The sequence below is a fragment of the Electrophorus electricus genome, chromosome 10 (assembly GCF_041902795.1).
Source record: "Electrophorus electricus isolate QZ-2024a chromosome 10, ASM4190279v1, whole genome shotgun sequence".
NCBI lineage: Eukaryota > Metazoa > Chordata > Actinopteri > Gymnotiformes > Gymnotidae > Electrophorus > Electrophorus electricus.
In genome coordinates, this window is record NC_137506.1 from 19,777,855 (window position 1) to 19,804,715 (window position 26,861).

A 26,861-nucleotide genomic window follows, 5' to 3' on the forward strand; every position below is an offset into this window, starting at 1 on the left:
GTTTTACGTAATGGAGTTGCCATTTTGAAAGTGTGGAAAAACTACGCAGAATACTATTATTTGTGGGGATCGTACATGAGAATTGGAATGGATCATTTCTAATTGATGTAGAATTTTGAGATCACTTTCAAACACGACGCTTTCTAAAAAGGGCAGGGTTTTTTTTTGGTGTTTTTTTAAACCCCTTTTTCTTGGCTGCACCCACAGACACTCGTCGTTACAGGAGGGCCAAGATGGTGAGTCAACTATGTGTTCTGTGAGAGTGAGCTGTTTTGAGGTCAAACCAATACGGTAGGACGGACTTTGATTCGGCAAGCTGCCTTAGGCCGGAGCTTGCACAAAGCATTCAGTAGACATTTTTTTTCTTCCTATTTTAAGGACTGCCATTTTTTTTTATGGAGTTGAGATACAGTGAACCTTAAAGTTTACTGTGAGCGCTGTGAGTTTGAAAGGGAGTTTATAATTATATCCACTGTTAACATTAGTGACATTCGAAACATTTTAAACATTCCATTTTTCTTTTGGGCAATTTCCTGGGTTGATGTTGAGTTATTGTTAAAGGGAATATTCTACTTCCAGGGATAAATTAAACAAGGTAGTAAAATAATATTAGAAATCTTAAGAGCTTAAAACATAACTGCTATAAAATAGTTATACCAACAAACCATTAACATATTGGCAATCGAGGTGGAATTAGTATATTAAGGATTGAACAGTAAATCAAAAGTTAAATAGTGAAATAAAAATGATCTACCAAAATAAGAATTAAATAGTATACTTTTCCAAATCTTAAATATAGGAAGGTACTGATAATTATAGTGAAACCAATTAGTGGAACTTAAACTCAATACCTAAGAGAATTGTAAAATTTAGGATAAATTTTTTTCCCCTCCCCCCAGTTTTCAAAAGTAAAGGAAACTGGCTTTGTACAACACTGAAGGGATTCATTCTGAGGTGTCTTTAAAAAAAGGGATTGTGTTTGTTTGTTTGTTGTTGTTTTTTTCCTCTTAAAAATCATACATTGTAAAGGTCCTAATTTCTGAGATTTAAAATGTGTGTGTTTGGTAAGAGACATCTTTAGTCATACCAGTTGGAACGTTGGTTACTACTCCTAGAACTCCTTACTGTTCTACCCATTACATAGTCAGATCAGACTATGGTTTTTCCTCCAAAAGCAAAAGAAGGATGTCTAGGCCACATCAAACACAAGCTGTCTTCCCTCTTCCCAAGGCTTCCAATTTAAATGTCCCCACTTCCTGTTCCTGGCTGTCTCAGTACATATACATGCAAGATACAAAAGCAAACATTATCAATTCATGCATATGATGCTGTTTGTTTATTCATATTTGTGTGGCATGAAATTTTAAATGAATGATAGGTTATCTGAATAAACTGCTTCATGTTTTACATTTATTATATTATTTCATGTTTTAGTAATTAGGAAAATTCATAACTAAACATTAGGACCTTCCATACCAAACAAAGAACCATGTATAATAGTAACTACTAGTTCAATCCAAGAAGGATGTACATCTTTTTTTTTTTTTAATGGAAACAAAAGGAGAATTATCACAATAACACTCCAGAGCTTTCATATTAACAGCACAATTACAGTTTCCTTGACAAATACTGCAAAACATCTGTCATAACTATGAACAACATTTTAAAACAAACATGTCAAGATTAGTTAGTTTCTTTAGATTAGCTAGTTCTTCTTTAGCTCTAGTGCCAAGCCCATAAGCTGTCAGTGAAGGATGCAAGTTATGTTTACAACAAAAATTCACTCGATTTTCCTCCATTTTTACACTGTTTAATTAGAAGTAGTTACTTAACATCTGGAAATTCACTAGAGATTCCAGCTTGACATGCTGGCGAAAGGATGACAATAACTATACTTAATAAAAAATAACTAAGCCAGCCATGAGGTCAGAAGCATCCCCATGACTATCTCTGTGAAACAGCATCTTATGACATAAGCTACAGTTTCTATGGTGATGGAACAGGAAGTGATGAACTCCCAGATGTGTACTTAAATCTGTTATTTGGCAGTCGTGCAAGAACATGTAGTATGTGGCATGCGTAAAGAACATCTTTTTAAGGATGACACCTGGAGAAGAAGTTTATACTTTAGAAGAAGAAAGTCATTAGCATTGGGCTTCACTATGCTCCACAGCAGATATCTTGCACAAGTAACAAGAAATTGCACCATCAACAACAGTAATGGCATAGTGTACTAAACACCAACATTAAAACAGTCCTTTTCAAATCACTCTAATATTAAAATTGTCAAAATACATGCAGTGGCAGGATCATAAGCAAAGCCTCGCATAAAATGGTGAATCACAAAGGGGTAAAAGGATTGCCAGTATAAAAGAATAGCAGTCATAAATGCACTGTGATATACATCCATGAAGTCCAGTGGAGGGAAGGACCAAAGAAAGAATTATGTGGAATGCTTGCATTTTCAACCAGAAAGTCAATAGACAGCACAAACCACTACCAAAGTAACTTAATTATTTAAAAACTAGTTACAGTTAAAATAAGACTTCTGGAAAACATTCTAAAATGTATTGTTTGCTTGACTTGCCTTAGTACTATTCAGGTGTGAACAAATTTTCCCTTTACTGTTCATCAAAATGAACTTTACAGTTGTTAACATTTCACCTTTTCTATTTCAAACAATTGTGACACACAAAACCAACCAACCAAACATGTTTTCTAATATTAAGTGGTGGTCTTAAGTATTGTCTGGTACAAGGACTGATGACAGCTCACTAGACTTTCCTTCAAAATGACATTTTAAAAGTGGCCCCTAATTCAGTGAAAACTAGTTCAGTGAAAACATATAATGGTATTAGTAAATTAAAACATTTAGTAGTGCAGTAAAATTCCTAAATGGATACATGAACACTTATGTGCACATGGACTCAGTCAACACTATTAGCATAGCAACCTGAGTATCTGGAGCTCAGAACTGGCTGGCACTGCTGGGGTCACACTGTAGCAGGCGGACAATAGAGGGGTCACTCCTGGCACCTTTGATAAACTCCTCCAGAGAAATCTTTCCTAAAACAGCAAAGCAGGATGCAGGCATTAAGTCTCACAAGCAATATACTAACTAAATAAGACATTCTGAGGAGGTTCAGAGAATACTAATATAATTGTTACAATACTATGCATTTTTCTGGCAGTGTGTGCATAAATCCAAGGCCAAGGAATACAGAAATTTGTCAGGTTAATGGTTGAGGGTTAGATGGAAAACGGAAAAGAGGCAATAATGAAAACATCTCTGGAGTTGTTTTTTTGTTTGTTTGATTTTACCATCATTATTGGTGTCCATCTGTCTGAAAATCTTATCTGTTCTCTTCTCTGGTGTTGATTCATCCTCTGGCATTTTCATCACAGATGACACCATCTTATAGATTGCCTGAGTGGGATCCATCAATATGCAACAAAGAGAGAAAAAAATAATCCAATTAAATAAACGAATGACTATGGTTTAATTTTAATACAATGTATTTGCCTTTTTAATAAAGAAGTCATATTGTCAAACATTATGTGTTTTCTCAAAAACATCATCTGGTTCTCAAAATAAGAATCTAAGGTAAGGATGATTTGGGGAAATCAGGCATACATGATCAGCATAGACGAGATAATCGGGAAAACATTTCTCTGATGTATATTTTCCCTGATATTTCTCCTCCTAATTCAAAGCAATCTTATTACCATGCAAGTTTTGTAACTAATGGGATTTTCAAAAGTCAATGCTAGGCAGTCATTTGTCACACTCATTGTTACCTGCAGATCTAAAGATTTTTTTCTAGATGTCCCAGAATTGTCCCTTAGTTTTCACGTGAAAATCCCATGAACAACCTTCATTTTCAGGCCTTTTTTTTTTTTGTTATTTCCAAATGCAGTTTTTGATGTATTATTTATAGCTTGTTGGAGATAATGTATTTGCTGTAAATGTATTATTTATAGCTTTTTGGTTCAGTAGAGATTTTTACATGTTGAACTGGAGAAGAAACTATGCTAACATGTGCTTGTTTATAAGCCTACAAAACAACATTAACGCCACGTTAGATATATTTATACACAACAAAGACATCAAACAGCAAAGCCAGGTCAGTTCTCACCTGAACGATTTCCAGCATCTCTGCTCGGCTTATGTATCCGTTGCCATCCAGGTCATACATACTAAAAGCCCACTTGAGCTTCTGCTCCAGCTTACCCCGTGAAGTCACACTCAGGGCGATGATGAACTCCCTGAAGTCTATTGTCCCATCACCATTGGTGTCGAATGTTCGGAACACGTGCTCAGCAAACTTGGAAGCATCACCATAGGGGAAGAAGTTGGCGTAGATCTTCTTGAACTCATCCACGGTGAGATGGCCAGTGGGGCAGTCCTTCAGGAAGCCCTTGTACCACTCCTGTAGCTCGTGGTCGGTGAATTCGGTGTTCTCCCGCAGGTCATTGAGCACCTCTGGACGCAGCTTGCTGTTCTGCTTCCCCATGGTGGTGCAAGTGAGCAGCCTGCTGGCCTTTCTCTCTGCCTTACAGTGAAAAACAGTACTGAGTGGATGTGCAAAAAGATGTAACATACTATGACATAAGTATTTGGCTTATATGAACACAGCAGAAAACTCAGGTAGCAGCCAGTTGTAAGAGCATATCTGTTAAATGGAATATATTTGTTACAGTATGTTAGAAGCAGACATTATTAAGATTTGTGAAAAATGCAAGAGAGTGTGAGATGTGTGTTCGATATAGTGTTATTCTATATACTGTATATGTATGTTAAGTACAATATTACACATATACAGTATATTGTATATATTAAGTACAGTATTCTGTCAACAGACCTATTTAGAAGTGTAGAAGAAGACCTTCCTTCCTCTTATCTCCTCACACTGTCAGATGATCAGAGAGATCACAAGAGACAGTAAGACAGCTGTTATGCAAATTAATGAAACCTAAATGTTTATGTGGTCAGTTAAAAAAAACCAAAAACAAAACAGTTTGACCCACTTTGATTTTCCTCCTTTAAATAAAGCCTTCATTGGCTAATTTACCATTCCAGAGTTAATTCCAAGACAATATGGCCTTGATATTACACAGAGAACAAAGCATGGAAATGATGCAACAGTACAACAGTGAAAGACTGTCAACACTCTAAAACAGACTTTAAAATTTAGCTAAATCAAGTCTTCGGTAAGGTAATGATAATCAGCATTACAATATTGAAGACCAATAAAGCCTTAATGAGTCCATTAAGAAACAGAGCAAATGTTTCTTTATCATTAATTATGATGCTCTTAAGTCAATATTCAAGCAACCACAATGGAAATTTGGAGAGCTTTCGGGCTTGGCTGATCTCTCAATTCAGGAGTTCTTTGTGGTATTTATAAGTATTAATCTGCAATCATAAAATCATAGCACAACAATTATCTCTAATGAATGTAAATTGAATCTAAATAAAGTTATAAGTTAATATAATGACTATTAAAATGTGGATAAATATATTAAAAGGAACTGACTGAGCACTGGGAGAGAGATTATATTAAACTTACTAACAATTTTATTTAACTTCAGGCTCCTTAATTCTTATAGTCAACTTCTGAAACTACCTATCTATGTGATCATTTAATGTAATTATAGTGAAAACTGAAGATTTTCCTTGTTCAAAACAGCAGCTAGGTCATTCTTATGGTAATGGGTGAGTGAAATGTTATGTAGGGAGTGTGATAATAAACCCAGCCAGGGGACTAGACTAACAAGTGGTTTAATGACTCCTGTAGCCAGATTCCAAATTGCTGTCACTACTGCGGGGAAATTATCTCTGCTCTACAGGATACTCTCATGACTCAAAAATGCCTATTTCCTGCTATAATTAAATGAGCACCACTGTGTACCATTTGAGTCGACCACATTCATTTTTTCCTCTGAGTGTTTCAGGCCTTAGTTTTACACCCGATATGTTTATATGAAGCCTCTGTCAATCACAAATAGAAAAGGCAGTCTTCCAAAATCATCAATTAGAGGTCAAGGGCACTTCAGCACCACTGGGGCTGCAGGCTAAAGCATGGCTTAAAAGTTGACATTCCTTCTGCACTGCACAAACATACGATAAGTCTTTTCAAACAAACCTATCAACACATACTCCATATGCCCACATAATATTGCAATAATGTACTGAATTTAAATGGGCATTTAGATGATCCTTATAGAACACTCTACTGATATTTTAAATTTAAGCATGTTTTTCTTCTCAATATTGATACCAATAATATATCACATTTGTATCATATTGTCTCATAGATTATACATAGGTATGTACATAGGTGTTGTATATGGTGCACTGCTGTCATATTGCACACCACTGCAGTCATCTTTGATTGCTGTTACCTTGCAGATGACCAGGGGCAGCCACAATCAACAGGCTCATTATGAGAAGCTTGAAAGTAGAGGCCAGCTGAAACAGCAGTGAGCACCTCATGCCAATATTACATCTTTCCTTAAAAGCTAACAAGCTGGCATCTTTAAAGGGGCTGACTTATTGCAGATCAGTTGACACTGATGGTAGTAGGAGCCCCAGAGATGATTATCAAACTCATGAATAATAATCATAATTCCAAGTAGGCCTAAGTAAATATGCACTAATAAGCCTAGCCTTTAAAAAAAAAAAAAAAAAAAAAACACGAACAAAACAGCAAACAAACAAAACACTGATTCCCACCTTATAAAAACAACCTTCTCAACCCCTAAACAGGTACACTAAGGTTTCCATGGCTACCGTCACAAAAGGCATATCAAACATTGGCTCTTTTCAGGGTCTATGAGGAGAGACATCTGACAACATTCACACAAGTTACTCTCTAATGGCTAATGTTCACATTTGCATGCATGGGAAATTGCTTAATTATCATATACTATTCGAAGACCCCCCCGCCCCCCCAAAAATATCAATAAAATGAGCACAGTAAAAACAGATATTCATGTTGGCTTGTGACTGCAAACCACAATGGGGGAAAAACCCACCAAGCAAACAGACATCCTATGGGGGACCAGAAGCAGATGCTATAATCTTCTGCCACTCAAGTCAAACCCACTTGACAATTCCATGCACGTGAAAACCTTAAACCAACAATGTCCACTGCTCCTTCATGAACAAAACAAAGCCTTGAACATTTGACCACGTCGGAGCTTAGCAAAACCCGTTTCACAGAGCTGTAGCGCCAGACAAACTGCTATGGTTTTCAGTTGGCATCATCATGATTATTCCTCCATTGTTTCTAATGTGGAATCAGAGCATTATCATCTAATGAAAGTTCTGTGGTGTAGCTATTGATGAAAGCAACAGGCAGATGACAGCAGTGCAGAAGCCTGCGAAACATGAAGCAAAAGCTCATGAGGTGTCTGGTAATCCCTTGCCACACAAAATTAGGGAGGGAGAAAATATGAGTATCGATTAGAGGAAGAACTACATTCAGGCCGACACTTCTAACTGCACATGGGCTTTCTGGTGAGTGCCCTTAAGACAGTGTAAGAGTAGTCAAACCACATCTAATACGAGGTTCCACAGCCACACTTGAATTCAGTGCACTGTGTTGCCTTGATTGAAGGCATTAAGTTAGTTTTAATACAAACCAACATTTTCTGAATTTGGAAAAAGTAGCAGTGGTCTTTTGAAATTTGGGATTCTCTCTTCCAGTCACAAGCTCATAGATGAAAGTAATAAATAAAGATCAAGTGTATTACATGTACTGTATGCTCATTGCTTAAGTACTGTTGATAGACTACTTTTAGTTTTTCAAAGATGACTTCAGTTGTTTTTGGCTTATTTTAACATTTGTTTTGACAATTACTTTTATTGTCCTCAAAGAGATTTTCCTAAAGGAACATATCAAGGGAGAAAAACAACAGGATGTGGAAAAAATGCCCACCCTAAATATCCTGTGGGTTTATGCGTAACAATAGACTATTCCTCTTCCTGCTACTGACCTGACTCAAGTCACTGACCTCTCCAGGGAAGGAAGGAGTTATTGAGGAGTGATCACAATACCTCTGAGAGGATATCCACCCATCTCTCTCTCTCTCACACACAAAATTTGTTTGAGCTACACATTCTAGCCATTTAACTGCTACTGTAGCATACCACCCTCAATTCAGTAGTGACGATGACGTGGGTAAAGACCCAGTTCCACTTCTGTGCCTCAAACTGGTACCAGCACAATATAGAATGATCCACTCAGACATTATTTGGTCCTCAGTGTTTATTTGGAATCAGAACTGGCCAGTGATGAACCAGGCTGACACACTGGACATGCAAACTCATGGGCTTCTTTCTGTAACTTTATGTAAAATGAACCTATAAGACAAGCCCAGGATGCTGAAGATAGTAAGAGTAAGAACAAGGTATGTGTTTATAATGTACATACACACACACACACACACACACACACACACACACACACACACACACACACACACAGAGTCATACAATAAGCAAATTTGAGATGCAGTATTACTATACTGATAGTTAAGAAGTTTTTGAAGAAGTTAGATAACAGTTAGATAATAAATCTCTAAGGAGTAATATGGTGTGAAGTTTTTCTTTTCCAGAGTGGGTTTTCTACATTTCTAAAAATACAGTTATTAAATGTTACCATGGTATAAGACTAAGCACTTGAGTCTGCACACAGAGATTTTACTCCCACAAGACACGCACTGTGAGAAAAATATGACTGTATTTCCATGGGGGTGTGGGAAGTGCTTGTTTGCTTGGGAATGACTGCTTGAAACCAATGAAAAAGTGTTGCACCTCACCTCCACCCCTCCAACACACACAAACACAAAGTGGTATACAATAGCTCAAGGCACACAAACTCACAGCATGACAGTTTTTTACGCACGCGTGCACACACAAAGAATGGAACAAGTGTAAGGCTGGACAATGAACTGATACTGTCCCCACAATGTGGAATTCATGCTGTCAAGCATGTTACTCATGACTGCTTTCCAAGACTTACAAAACAGATGAGAATATAGTGATGTTCAGTCTACAGTATGATACAAGCAATACACAAGAAATCCTCTGAAACAAAATATGCAGGAAAATTGCCCCTTCCTCAAGCGGCTAATTCTAAAATAGAAATCGATTCTGTTTCATAATGAGTCAGTTACTCATTACTCCCGAGTAACAGCCCCATTGTCAGATAGCATCATAGATGTAACACATCCACATACATCTGCTCAATATAAGCATGAAAACCTTGTGTTTAGCATGTGTATTCTTATCCTCACTAGCTCAGCTTTGCCCGAAGCACAAAGAGCCTTAACTGAAAATTAAAGTACAGTTGGTAGCAGCACATTAGCAAAATGAATTCAATGAGTAATTAAAAAAAGAAAGTTTAGTTTCACTATTTTTTTTCTGTGTGGATTCCCATGGCTCTTGGTCTTTACTAACCTCTTCTCACAAACTCATTTTGTTCGCTTTGCGCTGCCGTCAATGTGGCAGTGAACTCCTTCCTACACACAGGCTGTTGCAGCGCACACGAGGAACCCAAGCTGTCATTGCGGTCCGCTTCTCTCCCTCCATCTCCTGTTCAGCCTTGCTCCCAGCCAGCCATGTGTGACCCTCACATGAGAGACTCTGGCAGCGTGCTAACACATTTATTCAAAGTTTTCTTTTCACTCGTCAGTCACCTTTACTTTTATTTCTCCAACCTTTTTGAGACCGTATGGCGCTACGTGAGGGTTGTCACAGGAGAAGGCTTCTGCATGAATCTCACTGCTCGCTTTGGATTGGAATGGAGGATTACTGAACAGAAACTGAATCGCAGCAATGGTGTCAAAAGATGCTTTAACTGACACACTGGTTGATTTGAATTAAAATGATATGAAATTGGTTATTATTTTTCAGTCATAGAACAGAGAATATTATTTATCTCAGTGTGGCTTAAGATAAATGGTGCACCCAAATGAGTATCAAAAATCCATCAACAGATATGAGAATTGTACTTTGCCAGCAATACAATGATCAGCCATGACATGAAAACCACTGAGAGGTGAAGTGAAGAACATTAATTATTTCACTGCAATGGCACCTGTCAAGGGGTGGGAACAGTCCACTCGAAGTTGTGTTGGAAAAATATGGACAAGCATAAAGATCTGAGCAATTTTGTCAAGGCCCAAATTATGAAGGCTAGACATCTAGCTCAGAGCATCTCTAAAAGAGCAGGTCTTGTGGATGTTCCCAATATGTAGTGGTTAATACTTACCAAAAGTGGTCCAAGGAAGGACAACCGAAGAACTGGCAATATGATCATGAGTGCCCAAGGCTCACTGATGCATGTGGGGAGCGATGGCTATCCCACCTAGTCCCATCCCACAAAAGAGAATTAAAGTTAATGCTGGGTATGATAGAAAGGTTTTAGAACACATGGTGCATTACTGCTTGCTGCATATGACACTGCGAAGCTTCAGACCCATCAGAGTGCTGACCTTACCCACCACTGAAAGCTCCTACAATGGGCACATGAGCATCAGAACTGGACCATGGAGCAATGGAAGGTGGTGGCCTGGTCTGATGAATCCCATTTTCTTTTACGTCATGTGGACAGCTGGGAGGGGGGTGCGTCACCTACCTGGGGAAGAGATGGCACCAGGCTCTACTATGGGAGGAAGGCAAGCTGGCAGAGGCAGTGTGATGCTCTAGGCTATGTTATGGGAAACACTGGGTCCAGGCATTCGTGTGGATGTTACTCTGATATGTACCACCTACCTAATCTTTGTTGTAGAGAAAGTACTCCCCTTCATGGCAATGGTATCCCTTAATGGCAGTGGCCTCTTTCAGAAGGATAATGCACCATGCTGCACTGCAAACATTGTTGAGGAATGTTTTGAGGAACATGACAGAGCTTGAGAAACATGACAAAGAGGTTATATCTGAATTTAGGCTCCAAATTCCCCAGATCTCAGTGCAATCAAAAATCTGTGGGATGTGATAAAAAAACAAAAATGATCCATGGAGACCCCACTTCACAACTTACAGGACTTAAAAGATGGGTGGGTAATGTCTTAGTGCCTGATACCAGGACACCTTCAGAGGTCTTGAGGAGTCCATGCCTCAATGGGTCAGAGATGTTTTGGTGTTATGAGGTTTTAATGTTATGGCTGATCGGTATATGTGCACATCAAAAAACAAGTCCCTCCCCATCTCAAACATGTTTTTATCAATCTCTTTCACACCATCAAGTCCCAGAGAGAGAGAGCCTCAAAAAGAAAACTCAAAGCTTACATAACTAATGCATGTCCTAAGATATTCATTCAACTGGTCCATGCACAATGGGGTAAAGGTAACCTGACCAGCCTTAAAAACCACACCGCATGGCAAATGGAGCAGCTGATGCACAAGTTGGCACACATGCACAAGTTGGTATCTGTTCTTCAACCTACAGCCAGAATTTCATGTTCTCACAATTAATAACATTGTAATATTGCTAAGTAAAATTAATGTTTTCTATGCTCAGATTCACAAGAAAGTTACATAATTATAAATAATAATATATTGTAAAACCTGTGCATAGAGAGTGTTAAAAAACAGACATCATAATTGGCATCCTTGAGCTTAGTATATTGCATGCTCTCCATTAGCTGAAATACACTCAGCACTTGTACATTGGTTACTGAATAAGAAAGAAAAACAACAACAAAAAAAAACAAAACAGTGAAGATCCTGTTTTTTTTATATCTGCAGAGTATCTCCATATTCTTGGCAGTCATAGAAGTACCACCATACTTCACATCAAGGGTGAGGTGGTTCTCTCCATGACCCATTACTGTTTTCTGATTTGTGAATTCACCCTTTGGCCATTTACTGTAATATCAGACCTGACTCACCAGGCAGTAGTCCAAGTTCCAGTAGTCCAAGTTCCAAGTTCCTTCAGCAAACTTCATGTGAAGCTCAACCAGCGAGAGCAGCACGTAACCCTTAAGGCACCATACATGTCACGATGATACACTGGCTAATGTACAGAGCTGCCAGTCAGGCTGAAGCGCCCATTACAGCTCTGCACTGCTAGGCAAGATTGATAATGTGGGCCATCCCGTAGAAACTCATTATGATTCCTCGACAAGAGGTAGCGTTATACCACAATGGGCATGGCATGACAAAGGAAACCATTTATATTGACCTACCACAAGGCTATAAGTGCACAGCGTGGGAGGTTTCAGATTAAAGCTTTGAAACTTCCATTTCCATTTGCGTTCAAGCACTTGAAGATGTTAAATAAACGTGCCTAAGACTGTCTCCAGCATCTTATGTAATAGGTTTTAACTGAACCATCCATGGATCCCTGGATGTGCAGATGATTAGGTCACAGCATGTCTCATGTAATTACTGCTTGCCAACCCCTCATTTGGTTATATTAAAACAGTATGTTCAAGATAAACAATGAATCTTGTTTTAATACAGTTGAGTTTTCCAAAATATATGCCAAACTTGCACCAGATTACAAAAGCAATTGCTCTCATTTAGTTCCGTTTATCCAAGAAAAACAAAACAATGTTCATCTCATAAGCTGTCTATCAGAGCAAGAGTCAACCCAACAGGCATACACATGGTGCTATTTGAAAGCTGATCACCACCTCTGAAAAAAAAAAAAAAACATTTTCAACAGCATGCTTGAAAAATCAATCATGTCTGTGGTGAGGATCCCTGCTTCCTGCCAGAAAGGCATGGAGAAGATCCCCTTCTATAAATGACTGCATGGAAACCCCGACAGAGGAAGAACGGCGCCTTGTCTAAGCATGGAAGGCTTCCTCTATGAGGTGTGAATCAGCTTGGCGGGGGAAGGGGTGCTGTGTGTACGAGTGTTTACAAGTGTGTGTAACTATCATTTAGTTTTCTACAGTTGTTGTGCAACACTTTTTATGTTGTACATTAAGTTAATCATTTTTTTCCTCACTTGTCTTTTTCCTTTACAGTTTCAAGCCCTCCGTCTAGATTCCTTTTTGCATATGTCTGCTTTTTGTCCTCCCCTGATTTCTCTCTTTCTTTACATCACATCTCAGAAGAATCCCCAACTGTCTTTGTAGTGGTAACATTTGTAACTAGAAGAGTTATAATATACTCACATTAGAACAACATTTTTTTTTTTTAATTTTCAGTGATCATTTCAGTCTTGTTCAGTATCATGTTTGATCAGTACAGCTGCACAAAAACTAAACACAAAACACATTAAAACAGGAAATAATCTAGCACTGGCCTGCCAAACTAACAGAGAGTAGAGAATGTTTCTGTCCCAGTGGGAATAAATGTCATTGACAGATACGAAACAGGCCTAACACAGACTCCCTTTGTACAGAACTTCACTGTAGTCCTCTACTGCAGTCCTGTAAGCGAGCTTAATCATTAATGAGAATATACACATCTACACTGCTTCCTGACCAACATTTCTTCAGACATGATGTGGCCATTCTGAGCAACACTGCTTGACATTTAAGGGCATTGCCTTGAATGTTCCTGGCTGTTAACTTGCTAACAATAACAATTTGATTTCATAATAATAAAAGACCAACAAAACAGAACTTCAGAGTAGAAACTCAAGCAAAACAAAAAACACAAACAAAATGCAGACAGTACCCAAATATGATGCTGCATGATTCTGAGATATAATGTAGAGGATATTAAACAGGCTTACTATACAGCAGCTTCAGTCAGAGTAAGCTTTGTGTTCTGTGACACCCTGTGGATTTACTGTGGAAGCAAGTAGAGTGAGTTGATTGGTTGTGTGTTTCACAAGCAGAGCAATGGCTTGCATCTTCTCATTAATCTACTACAGGAAAATGTACTTGATGTCCCCTCCCTCCACACCAAAGAAAGTCTCATCATTCCATGTAACCTGAGGGCACACTGTTGTGCTATTATTTTACTTATGATTTATGAATTTATTTAACTGTATGGAATGTTACCACACCATGGGACCAATGGACAAACTTCATTATACTGTATTCACAGTTCTAAGTAATGACAACAAACAAAATTATTTTTCTTCCAGTTAAAATCCTAGTAGTGACTGTTGATATAACATTCCTTTAGATCTGCCTCATTATAAACTTCAGAGGAATTTGTCATGATACTAATATAAACAGGGCAAAATTCCTAGCATCAAATGGAGGCAAAATTCCTAGCATCAAATAGAGTTTTACACTTTGAGAAAATTCTATTATTTTTATTTATTTACATCTCCTGACAGATTGTGATAGGCTTTGCTGAGAAGACCAAATGCTGATTGAAGCCTAATAACAAAAGGCAGAATAAATTTCTGCTATAGTTGAATTCACCTTTGCCACCTTTTGTTCAACTCTTTGTTCAAACAAGGGCGCATCTGCCACTATTGTGACCTGTTCCATTCAGCCTGATAGAGGAGAGAGAGGCCCATTTGGCACACCAAGGTATTACTCATTTCAAATCCATTATCATATTATCTTCCTCTTCTATGAAATTCATTCATATATTTTAAGATACATTTGGGATGATGTCAAAATGTGAGTTGAACTATAGGACTGTGTGGTTAAATACAATGACATGACAAAACAACCATGTGTTATACTAAATAACTGTTATGAGAAATCTACACATTTAGCAAGACATTGACACATTCAATAAAAAAAAATCTCATTGACTACTTATAATTAAAAGGTACATTTTGGGCATGACTGTTATAATGGTATGAAAATTGTCTCTGGAAAAACTGCAGAATCACTGAACGGCAATAAATGAAATACAGTATTAAAATAGTCTTTTCAGTTTACTGATAACATACCCAGTTATTAAGAAGCAGAATTAATGGTGCTATGGGGGATTACCAACCCCTACCACTCTTCAGAATAAACAAAATAAAATCTAGCTTCCTGACTGCACAACTATGTGCAATGGTGTCTACACCAGTGATGGGCACTGTGGAATCATGTCACAAAGGGCTCTGACTTGGAGTGACCTTTATAACAAAGGGAATTGTCCACCTACATATGCTACATTTGGCAGTAATGAATTTTACTGGTTGGACACAGACCCAAATCAGCTGACAAGCTACTGGGCTGAAACATTAGTCCTATTGTGTGGGGATTTCATGCTTGTAGAAGGTGTGAATTCTTGCTCCACAGTGTTTCACAAGAATCCTCAAAGGTTACAAGAATGCTGCACACCTACTACTTCACAGATGCTGCTCTCACTTGCTCTATATCTAAAATCTTTCCTTATTTCATTCTCCCTCCATACCTTTTCAGCGTTCAAATGGTGTCCAATTAAAGCTCAGCTCTCTACTTTTTTTCTCTCCTTACCTCACTATTCTCGTCTTGCTCTGTTCCTGATACCAAATTCAGCTTCTTTAGAACAGAATTGTCACACTTTGAGCTTACGTGTAATTTTAATGAATGATCTTGGTGTTAAAAGATAGAGAAAATCAAACTAGAGTTAGGCTACTCTCATTGCCCTCATTTCTACTGTTAAACTGAGATTTAGGTTTGAGACTATGATACATACAGTAGTGTGAAAAAGTGTTTGCCCCCTTCCTGACATCTTATTTTTTTTGCATGTTTGTCATACTTAAATGTTTCAGATCATCAAACAAATTTAAATATTAGACAAAGATAACACAAGTAAACAAAATGCAGTTTTAAAATGAAGGGTTTTATTATTAAGGGAAAAAAATCCAAACCTACATGTCCCTGTGTGAAAAAATGATTGCGCCAAACCTCCCTTAAAACATAAATTAACTGTGGCTTATCACATCTTTGGAAAGCTGAGTTCAATTCCTCTAGCCAAACCCAGGCCTGATTACTACTCAATCAAGAAATCACTTAAACAGGACCTGCCTGACAAAGTGAAGTAGACCAAAAGATCCTCAAAAGCTAGAGAGCATGCTGCGATCCAAAGAAATTCAGGAACAAATGAGAGAGCTCAATTACTTTGTATATAAGTCTGGAAAAGGTTATAAAGCCATTTCTAAAGCTTTGGAACTCCAGCAGACCACAGTGAGAGCCATTATCCACAAATGGCGAAAACATGAAACAGTGGTGAACCTTCCCAGGAGTGGCCGGCCGACCAAAATTACCCCAAGAGCGCAGCGACGACTTATCCAAGAGGTCACAAAAGACACCACATCATCATCCAAAGAACTGCAGGCCTCACTTGCCTCAGTTAAGGTCAGTGTTCATGACTCCACCATAAGAAAGAGACTGGGCAAAAATGGCCTGCATGGCAAATTCCAAGATGAAAACCACTGCTGAGCAAAAATAACATAAAGGCTAGTCTCAGTTTTGCCAGAAGACATCTCGATGATCCACAAGACTTTTGGGAAAACACTGTGGACTGACGAGACAAAAGTTGAACTTTTTGGAAGGTGCATGTCCCATTACATCTGGCGTAAAAGTAACACAGCATTTCAGAAAAGGAACATCATACCAACAGTAACATATGGTGGTGGTAGCGTGATGGTCTGGGGCTGCTTTGCTGCTTCAGGACCTGGAAGACTTGGTGTGGTAAATGGAACCATGAATTCTGCTGTCTACCAAAAAATCCTGAAGGAGAATGTCCGGCCATCTGGTTGTGACCTCAAGCTGAAGTGCACTTGGATTCTGCAGTAGGACAATGATTCAAAACACACCAGCAAGTCCACCTCTGAATGGCTTAAGAAAAACAAAATGAAGACTTTGGAGTGGCCTAGTCAAAGTCCTGACCTGAATCTGATTGAGATGCTGTGGCATGACCTTAAAAAGGCGATTCATACTCGAAAACCCTCCAATGTGGCCTAATTACAATAATTCTGCAAAGATGAGTGGGCCACAATTGCTCCACAGTGCTGTAAAAGACTCATTGCCAGTTATCGCAAACGCTTGATTGTAGTTATTGCTGCTAAGGGTGGCCCAACCAGTTATTAGGTTTAGGGTGCAATCACTTTTTCACACAGGGCCATGTAGGGATTTTTTTCCCCTCTTAATAATAAAAACCTTCATTTAAAAACTGCATTTTGTGTTTAATGGTGTTATCTTTGTCTAATATTTACATTTGTTTGATGATCTGAAACATTTAAGTGTGACAAACATAAAAAAAAGATATCAGGAAGGGGGCAAACACTTTTTCACACCACTGCAGTGAGGTAAATACATAAAATAAATAGAATAAAACTAAAATAAAATTTATTTTACAAGTTTCAGTCTATTAATTTAATCGTCATTAAAATATAGACTAAGATATTGTAATTCAGACCAACTTTCATAATAATGGATTAAGATGGAACCTATGTAAAAGGCTATTGCTCTTAAAACAAATCAAGGCAAAAACCAAACAACTGCATCATTTCTATTTGTTCTGGGTTGTTTACAGTACAGGACCGTGGATTTTACTGCATGCCAGACGCTTCTTTTCACGGACACTGAAAACTGAAAACACCATACTTTTGTCTAAAGTGTTAGCTTCCATTTTATAGGGCAGTAATGATTACCACATAATGTTTAGAGTGACATATACCCCAGATCCACACCATACCAGGCATAAAGTGTGACAGTGTAAAGACACCAGGAAGAAGCTGACAGCTGTCATCTAAACAGAGGCAATAGGAGCCTACACACGCCAACCTGTGCTGCTGAAAATATGGCTTGTGAATGGACATTGTGTTTGCAAATTTGTTCGTCAGATATCCCTATTGTTATGCTTAACCTCTTAAAATCCAGTATTGTTATTTTTCCTAAGACACATTATACAGTCAATAGTATAAATTTAGTACCTAACCCGAAAACATATTAAAGTAAAAGGTAGCTTTATGAGAGAAGGAACATGAAAATACTCATGGAACATGTAATTCCATTGATCACATTGAATAGAAGTATAAACAGGAACAGACTAGCAATACAACACATGCTGCATAATAGGGCTGCAGATTATGGACAAAGATATTATATTGCAAGATTAATTTGCCGTTTGTTGCTACACCAGTAGTGCTACTGCAAACACCAATTTGGCAATCGATTATCAAGCGATATATTGTACAGTCGTTATGAGTAGGTGATTAGATGCCAGGTTACTGACCCTCCTCTATAATAGCGGCTTATCGCCTGGTTGTTTTTCACTACCGCTGACCCATACCCATAATATGTCACACCCTTTACCAATCAAAAGTAATAAAAGGACATTCCGGAATATTGCAACCCCTGTCACCGGTCGATTTTTTGTACGATTTTATGTTCATAACAAATAAATTCGCTACCTATTGACAGTAAGCTATATGACATACATGCGTGGCAAATCGATATAAATAATCTTTCAGTTTAAAGTAGAATTCTCAATAATTCTACCAACAGCGTAGTCCACGTTTATTTAAGTCTACAAAACCAGGAACATTTTAACTGGTGAACTAGTTACATTGGATTAATTAGAAGAAAAACAAACAAGTAGTCCAGCCAGCCACAATTGGAACAGTAACTCGACTGGAGCTTTCGCAACTGAACACAGTGCAAGAAATTATATCCTTCAGAAACACCAAAGCTGCGTACGTCGCTAATGCCAATGACAGGAGATCACTGCCAATACAAACAGCTGATGTATTAGACCAGATTAATGAAGAATGGCCAAATTTGTCCAATAGCCTACTTACGATGGTTCTGAGGTCCACTTTGGTGATGCGTTTCTTGAGAGTTTGAAATCGGTGGAACGATGGAACCCTACAGACACCCATGCGATCCGCCTCTATGCTAGTTGGAGGCACTAGTGCATTTTTTACGCGACGGTCTAAAACAGCACAAAAATAAAAGCAGTTCTGGATACACAGCTAAGGTGTTTGTGAACCTTAAAAAGAATTCCGAAAACACTGGCAGTGCAGTCGCGATGGGGCTAGAACTGTTAAAAACTGCACAGACTTTGAATCTAAGCGTGCAAACCTTAGAATAATTCTAGAAGACTAATACACCAACTTCCCATCACCTGTCGATACCCACGATTAGGTAAGCTTGGTTGTAAAACGTTCAAAGCTGATTGCTAGCTCGACAAGTTCGACAAGTTGAATGAACGTCACAATAGTAAGGGGTGGGGAATTTGCGTTAAGTATTAATCACTATCGTCACCACTAACGACGACTAAAAAGGTTTTCAGGTGCCAACGCTACAGTTAAAAGACGGACACAGCACTGTGACGCAGTGATATCTGGATACCTTCTTTCGGCCCTTACAATTAAGTATACGCTTTTTTGTCTGGGTGTTGCCAACTGCTTTGGATATAGACTTTTAGAATGTTCCTTTTCGAAACACATTCCATGTAGGCCTACCTAAAAGGATAAACATACAGCACGGATAGCATGCACTATTTATCACGTATTTCTGTTTTTACCATTTATCACCGGTCACTTTCAGAGCACAGGATCGTTGACTGAATATTATGCGTAGAGCAGACCGAAACTGTAGTAGCATAGTTGTGGCTGGTGAGGTATTACCAGAACAGTGGCTTTCTAGATTTTTACATGTCAATGTCATCGCTGAGTTGAGTGTGGTCCGCCTTGTAAAAAAATATTACAGCCCACACAGCGTAATGAATATGTATGAGTGGGTGTGTGTGGAAAGGAGACGAGTATAGCCTAGATGTATGCTGTATAAGTGATATTGATGACATAGCAATAAACACCCTGGTTATCTATAGGGTTGCATGGCAAGAAAAGGTGGTAGAAATTCATGATTTTATGAATTTATGATTTAGTGCTATACACTTTAGTCAACCCTTTCCTTCACCATCCTTTTGAGAACCCAAAAGAAAGTGACCTGACAGCAGAAAAGTTTTATTTTCAGAGAAGCTGAGGATCCCCTAAAATCCCCTTCATCTTTTAATAGAGTAAGCCAGTGGAAGAAGCAGACTACATAATGCATGTTATATAATGCATCTCAGGAGTGTTTGTGTCCATGGAAATAGTAGTCCCCCAAAGACCATTACCACACCAACCAAGCCATTTAATTCCGTGGGCACCCACAAGAGAATTCATTGGAGAAATATTCCACTTTAAGATAATTAATGTGAGAAAATAATAAGCCCTGGACTCTTGAAAACTGAAATGAAGTTTGCTATAAATGTTTTGCTGGTGCACTCTGAAAATCTTATATATATATATATATATATATATATATATATATATATATACGCTCAAGTGAGAATAAATTGATCAGAATTACTATTTACTTGGGTACATACATTAAGAAGCACTGGTAATGTCAAAGACTACCATGATGAGTACAATGATCCAAGTACAGAACAGAAAAGGTTATAATTTTAGATAAAGCACATAAAACACTTGTGCAATTCTGAGACAAATGAGAGAAAGACGTGACCAGAGGGACAGAGTAAGGAAGTAGAGGAAAAAAGGGAGTGGTCATGATGCAAGATGAACTGCCTCATCTGTGAAATGTGCTGGAAGCATGCACATCCTGCCAGAGGAACAGCACTTCACCTGGCAGTAGGCCAATGATCCAAACATACTAATAAAAGAAACCTTGGAGTATTATCATTGGAATGTTCTAGCCAAGTCAGTCACCTAACCAGACCCTCACTGACCAAGAATTTCACTTACTAAAAACAAGATTGATGACAAAAAGATTGGCACACATAATCCCTGAAGTCGAGTTAAAATGAGCTCAGAATGACTGCTTTTCAGGCTTGGCAGGGCATCACAAAATAAAGTATCCAGCATTCAGTGAAGTCTGTGGACTGCAGAGTTCAGGCAATCACAAAATGCCAAGATCATACAACCAAATTTCAAATTATATTTAATATTATGTTTACTGCGTAGTTGCTTATGGTCCCTGGAATTGGGGTGTGGGGAATACTTAAAAGGACTGTTTTATACTTACCGGCCACTTTACTGGGTACACCTGTTCAACTGCTCATTAATGCAAATATCTAATCAGCCAGTCACATGGCAGCAACTCAGTGCATTTAAGCACATAGACATGGTCAAGATGATCTGCCCAAGTTCAAACTGATCATCAGAATGGGAAGGAAAGGTGATTTAAGTGACATTGAGCATGACATGTTTGATGGTGCTAGATGGGCTGGTCTGAGTGTTTCAGAAACATAAGAGCAGATGGGCTACAGCAGCAGAAGGTGCCACTCCTGTTAGCTAAGAACAGGCAACTGAAGCTACAATTCAAATGAGCTCACCAAAATTGGACAATAGAAGATTGGAAAAATGTTGCACAGTCTGATGAGTCTCGATATCTGCTGCAGCATTTGAATGGAAGGGTCAGATTTGGCATGAAAACATGAATACATCTTGCCTTGTATCAACGGTTCAGGCTGCTGCTGGCGGCGTAATGGTGTTGGAGATATTTTCTTGGCACACTTCTTGGCACACCTTAATGCCAATTGAGCATTGTTTAAATGCCACAGCCGACCTGAGTATAGTAGCTGACCGTGTCCATCCCTTCATGACTTACAACAGGATAACATGACATATTACAAAGTTCAGATAATCTCAAACTGGTTTCTTGAACAAGACAATAAGTTGTACTCAATGCACTCTACTAAAATGGACTCCACAATCACCAGATCTCAATCCAATAGAGCACCTTTGGGAAATGGTGAAATGGGAGATTCACATCATGGCTGTCAAGCCAACAATTCTGCAGCAACTGGGCGATGCTGTCGTGTCAATATGGACCAAAATGAGGAATGTTTCCAACACCTTGTTGAATCTATGCCATAAACAATTAAGGCAGTTCTGAAGGTAAAAAGGGGGTCCAACCCAATACCTAAAAGGTAGCCGTACTTGAGCACAGAGCCAAAACAACAAAGTCACTTTGAAAGCTGTAACCGCACATTACATATTGTTTGCCAATACAATTAGGTACAAAAATCTACCAATATCTGCTGAATTGCATACAAACAATGATCTACCTTGTAATGCCATAGTAATTACACATTCACACTTTTACGGGCTAATTAACCAAATGATTATTGCTTGAAATGTATTTTACTAGACTGTAATGAAAATCAGCATGACCTAACCATAGCATCTCAGTGGAAGATACTGTTGCAGTTATAACTCACCACTGCTAGCAATTATGGTTGGCTGCTTTGACAATAAAGATCTCTGGGGACATCTGGTGAAAACTGCAGAACAACATATTGCAGTGAACAGGCCAAAAAATCAAGACTGCACACCAGTAATGAAGCTTTCTTCACAGCATGTTTAGAGTATTTGAAGAGCTGATTGGTATAAAATTGCTAGGTATATTCAGTGCCTGTGAGGAACAAAGAAGAGAGCTTTTGACATGAACACTAATACTAAAAACAAACAAATACGGACAGAAGACAAACTATCAAACAAACAGAGCAATAAGATATATGAGAATACAAAACCTAGTTGGGAAATTTAGGTGTAACAGCATCAGCATCAGCAGAAGTGAGTGTAGTAAAATACTACAGAGTAAAAAATATCTCTGAAGAGATGAGTTTAAATAACCAGAACAATACACACTCTAAAAAGGATTCTAAGATAAGTAAGGTAGTTTCTCCATATATGTTTATGATTAGTCTTGCAGTTGTAGTTGCTGTAACTTGTAGTTAGGTGTCCTCATTATGATGTAATAGCGTATATAATTTGCTTAAAATAATCGAACATCATAATGTATAATTATTTTGCTGACGTTTCCACCCAAAGAATATCCACTAGATGGCAACAGAGTACTGTGCTCCACGCAAACCGAAGTTCAGATAACATTGAGATTAAACTATATCTTATAAATAAATAGCCTATAATATAATATTAATTATTTCGAACAGTTAATTCCTAATCTGATTCGTTGAAGAGCGTTCTAACCGTGCTGATATTTGTGATAACACAAACACACCTAAACTGTGTCACCCCGCTGACGCGTTAGTGATGACCATCCTGATGCACTTAACCTTGGTGTTGTTTTGTGAATCTACAAAATGGGAAATTAATACAGTAGATGACTTTTATGAGGCAATATTTGACCTTCGGCCTGTTTGGTCAGACTATGATGGTGAGTGGCAATGTAGACACAAAAACTCCGAATCTGCTATTACCTTGAAAACTTTTAAGGCGACTTCTCTGACGGCGGAACAACTACACACACTCAGGCCACCACCGCGGCGAATAATAAATAACTCAATTCTATCTTTGAATTATTAATAAATATTATTTTTAGGTTTTAAGATTTTTTCCTTTTCATCTTCGCTTATTTTTACTTTCATTTCAAACTAACGTTACTTGGTAGAACTATAAGAACCGTATGTCTTGTACTGTGTTAGGCACCCCTGATACACTCCATCTCGTGCTCCTTTGCTTAACCTAAATAAACGCTCTAGTGCTTAAAAAAGAAAGTTTGAAATAGTGATGACAAGAGCTAATAGATGACAATTTGAAGTTAGCTCTTGAACGTTTATAATAATAATAATAATAATAATAATAATAATAATAGTAATAATAGTAATAATAACACCACACTAAACAGGTTTTAGCTTCCATTCCTCCGTGTTCTTGCCTTTCACTCAGTCATGGCTATACTGGATCCAGAATGAAGATCTGTTGGGTTCTGCTCTTTTCATCAGCTGGAGACTGCTTCAAGAGCTGGAAATACTCAAACTCTGGACCAAGCAAGCATACGTTTGACATTGACGAGGCAATGTAAAGCGATCTTATTCATGCATTTCCAACAACTCACCAGGGCTTGCAAAGGAGCCTGAAAGGGTTAGATAGCTTAGATGTGCAGGAATATATCTCAAACACAAAAAAGAATGGAAGGAAGCATTAGATATGCACAATGTTACAAGTTGCATTTTATGGTTAATCATAATTAACTAACATATGGCATTGCTTTATGTGATTAGGAACCAATTTGAACCCATTTAAGGGTTACAACTAAATGGAACATTCTTGTATTTAGTTTGCCTTTGGATTTTATTGTCTCTTTTCCAACTTCAATTGTGATAGGGTGAATTATCCAGCATTAGCCAAAAGGCTCTGCCTTCCTGCTCTTTGCCCTTAGTGTATCTGCAGGAACAGATCAGCTTTAGTTTGTTAGAATTTCCTACAGTAAACTCCCTTTTCTGTACAGTACAATCTTTTCTATCTAGCAGTATTAAAGATCTATTCTCTGTCATGCTAGCATGTCTATTGTTAGATAGGTGAAAGGCTGTCAAATATGGTTGGAGCTAGTGACAGCTAGTGGTGCTGTCTCATTTTTGACACTGCATATTTTATCAAGTCTGAACATGTTGCAATTGCTGTGTCATTTACATATCTATCTATCTATCTATCTATCTATCTATCTATCCATCTCTCTCTCTCTCTCTCTCTCTCTCTCTCTCTCTCTCTGAATAAAGCATGCCTGCTTCTCAGCATCTCTGACTATCACTCATTCTGAGAAATGTGCCCAAAGTCCCTGAGGAAGGACAACCAGACCAGGCGAGGCATATGGTAGGACCGGAGAGACAGGTTAAGGAAAATAGGGAATTGTTCCTTATACAGTTCTTCACCAGTTTTTATCCTGTTTCTCCACATACCACATGACTGTGTCAGTGATAAATAGCAATTGTGTTCTATTGATCCCCAAATTGGGAATGTGTGACGTGTGTCCGTCTATGACATGTTTGTGCCTGTGTTTGTGTTTGCATGGCACACAGGTTATGACAACAACACCATACATCTCAAGACTATATAACCATGTCATCAGTATACAACATAACATGTTGCAGTACAAGATCAGGGTAATAAAACAGTCTTAGTCAAATGTTTGCTTGTTACCACCATTATCTGTTGTTTCACAGCTCACCAATCCCCTTTCCTCTCCCCAGTCTTCTTGGCTGGTGCCATGATGCCCACTTTATCTGGAGCATATGACCTTGTGAAATTCAACAGGTAGCAGAGCAAAAGAGCCTGTTCTCAGGTATGCAGCTCACTTCCCCAAACCTCAAATTCAAAAGATATGACACAAGAGAATAACATAGGGTGTTCAGACTAGGAAATCAAGGTAAAGGTCAAGTTTATTTATTAACTTTACAACACAAGTTGTCACAAAGCAGTTTTACAAATGTATGGGTCCATATCCCTAATGATGACGGTGGCAAGGAATCCCTAGGCAGAGATTAGGAAGAAACCTAGGGAGGACCAAGACTCAAGAGGGAACCCATCCTCTACTGAGCAGCCCAGATAATACCAGTTCATACTTTATAGTCATATATAATCAGAGTAGCCACATCAGTGTAGATGTGGAGCCTTAGTAACTGTAGTGGCTCTAGCATGGGTGGGCTGTTTCTGAGATGGAGGCATGGGCACATCAGCTGGTTGCATGAAACGCATCGGCTGGTAAAACTGGAAGAATTTCTAGATGTTTTGATGCCGATGAGCATGAGGAGTCGACTGTTGGCATCATTTGTGCAGTAGCAAAATAAAACAAAGATATAGGTTAGATTTTTCAAGGTACACATTACAAGAGCCAACAATTAGCATGAAGCTCTGGCAGGTTTATCTGTAGCAGCATAACTAAAAGGGCGAACCAGAGGATGACCACAGGACTGAGGGCTCAGATATTGCATTCCATCCAGATAATTATCATAAACTTGAGTAAACACATGAGGTGGCTGGACAACGGCATCAACATCTCAGATTACCAGAAAACTCTATGAATGGTGACTCCAGGCTCTGCACTTTTATATGCAGAAGGCTAACTGAAAGTTTGCGAAACCTAGATTCTTATGCCTAGATTTAAAAATTGGTAGTGTGTGAGCCGCAAATTAAAGCTGGAAGGTTGTTCAGTAACTGAGGGGTTTTAAAAGAGAAAGCTCTACTCCTGGCTGTAGTCTTACTAATTTTAGGGACTATAAGAAGACATGCATTTTGAGAGCACAGTAGGAGAGGTGGGTTATAGAATGCAATGACATGTTGAAGACAAATGTTATGCCAAAGCAATCTTTAATTTTACCCAGTTCTTTGACGTTAGGAATTTTCCCAGTCTACCCATGTCTTTTGCTCAATGCTAATTTTTATGTTTGTCAAATTTGAGAGAATTTTCAATGTTGTAGGTCTTGTACTGCATGCAGCAGTCTGGAAACAGAAATGCCTTAATCATCTAACCGATTAATATGATTTAAATCATCAGAGAGAAGGATCCTTCTATCTAGCTGCCTTTCAATATAAGGGAGCTTTAGATCTGTATAAAGTATTTACTGACCCAACCTATGGAGCCAATAAATTCCCACTGCATACAAATGCAACTTTCATTGTTACATATAAAGTGTTTTAAACAGTAAAACAAGCCACCATGTCCCACTTTTGTGGTAATGCACAAAAATCTTCAGAGGACCAATTTAATATTATGGATTGTCTACAGGCATCTAGATTAGGTGTTTAAAAAGAAGGTTTATGTATAGAACTGTTAGTCAAGTCACAATGCTCTGACAGTACAGTCTTTGAATAAGAATTGTGTGTGTATTTTTATATATAAAAATAAAAATACTTAAGCTATCCTAAATTGTACTTGGCAATAGATATCAATCATATACTTACATGATACCCTACAAGACCGGCTATTCTAATAATGTTGCTGTAAATAAAGTTCTATGTAAAAAACTTTATACTTTAAATATTTAAACTCTGAGCTCCCACATTTAATTTTCAGCTATTTTCCAGCCTTGGCAGTGGTTGAAAGCTTGTTGAAAGGGATATGGCACCACCCATCCACCCACTCACACATACATACACACCCACACACATGCACAAAAACACAAATTCCAGTCATTCTGTCTTTGAATGACTGCAATGTCTGTAACTACCTTTGTAACCTGCTTCTGTATTTAA

At 38.2% G+C, this 26,861-nt stretch overlaps 1 protein-coding gene and 1 long non-coding RNA gene across 11 annotated transcripts; one reads left to right on the forward strand and one right to left on the reverse strand.

Moving 5' to 3' along the window:
• Positions 1-1,521: 1,521 nt before the first annotated feature.
• LOC113580648 (hippocalcin-like protein 1) lies at positions 1,522-19,106 on the reverse strand. Of its 9 annotated transcripts, none has more exons than XM_081721708.1 (8): positions 18,657-19,105; positions 10,780-10,877; positions 10,513-10,642; positions 10,281-10,376; positions 4,863-4,910; positions 4,137-4,549; positions 3,322-3,427; positions 1,522-3,066 (listed from the first exon to the last, which is right to left on the reverse strand). In XM_081721708.1, the coding sequence occupies exons 6-8, from the start codon at positions 4,512-4,514 to the stop codon at positions 2,969-2,971; spliced, it is 582 nt and encodes a 193-aa protein (XP_081577834.1). In that variant the 5' UTR covers positions 4,515-4,549; positions 4,863-4,910; positions 10,281-10,376; positions 10,513-10,642; positions 10,780-10,877; positions 18,657-19,105; the 3' UTR covers positions 1,522-2,968. The 9 variants fall into 9 exon arrangements, with proteins under 9 accessions (XP_081577834.1, XP_081577833.1, XP_081577836.1 ...); XM_081721707.1 differs by having other exon boundaries at positions 4,137-4,553; XM_081721710.1 differs by having other exon boundaries at positions 4,137-4,553; positions 10,509-10,642.
• On the forward strand, positions 18,944-24,951 carry LOC145659382 (uncharacterized). 2 transcript variants are annotated; one of them, XR_014125585.1, is made up of 4 exons: positions 18,944-19,002; positions 24,389-24,482; positions 24,689-24,772; positions 24,860-24,951. It is a non-coding gene; the product is annotated as an uncharacterized LOC145659382 (long non-coding RNA). The 2 variants fall into 2 exon arrangements; XR_014125586.1 differs by lacking the exon at positions 18,944-19,002 and adding an exon at positions 23,558-23,690.
• Positions 24,952-26,861: the final 1,910 nt, after the last annotated feature.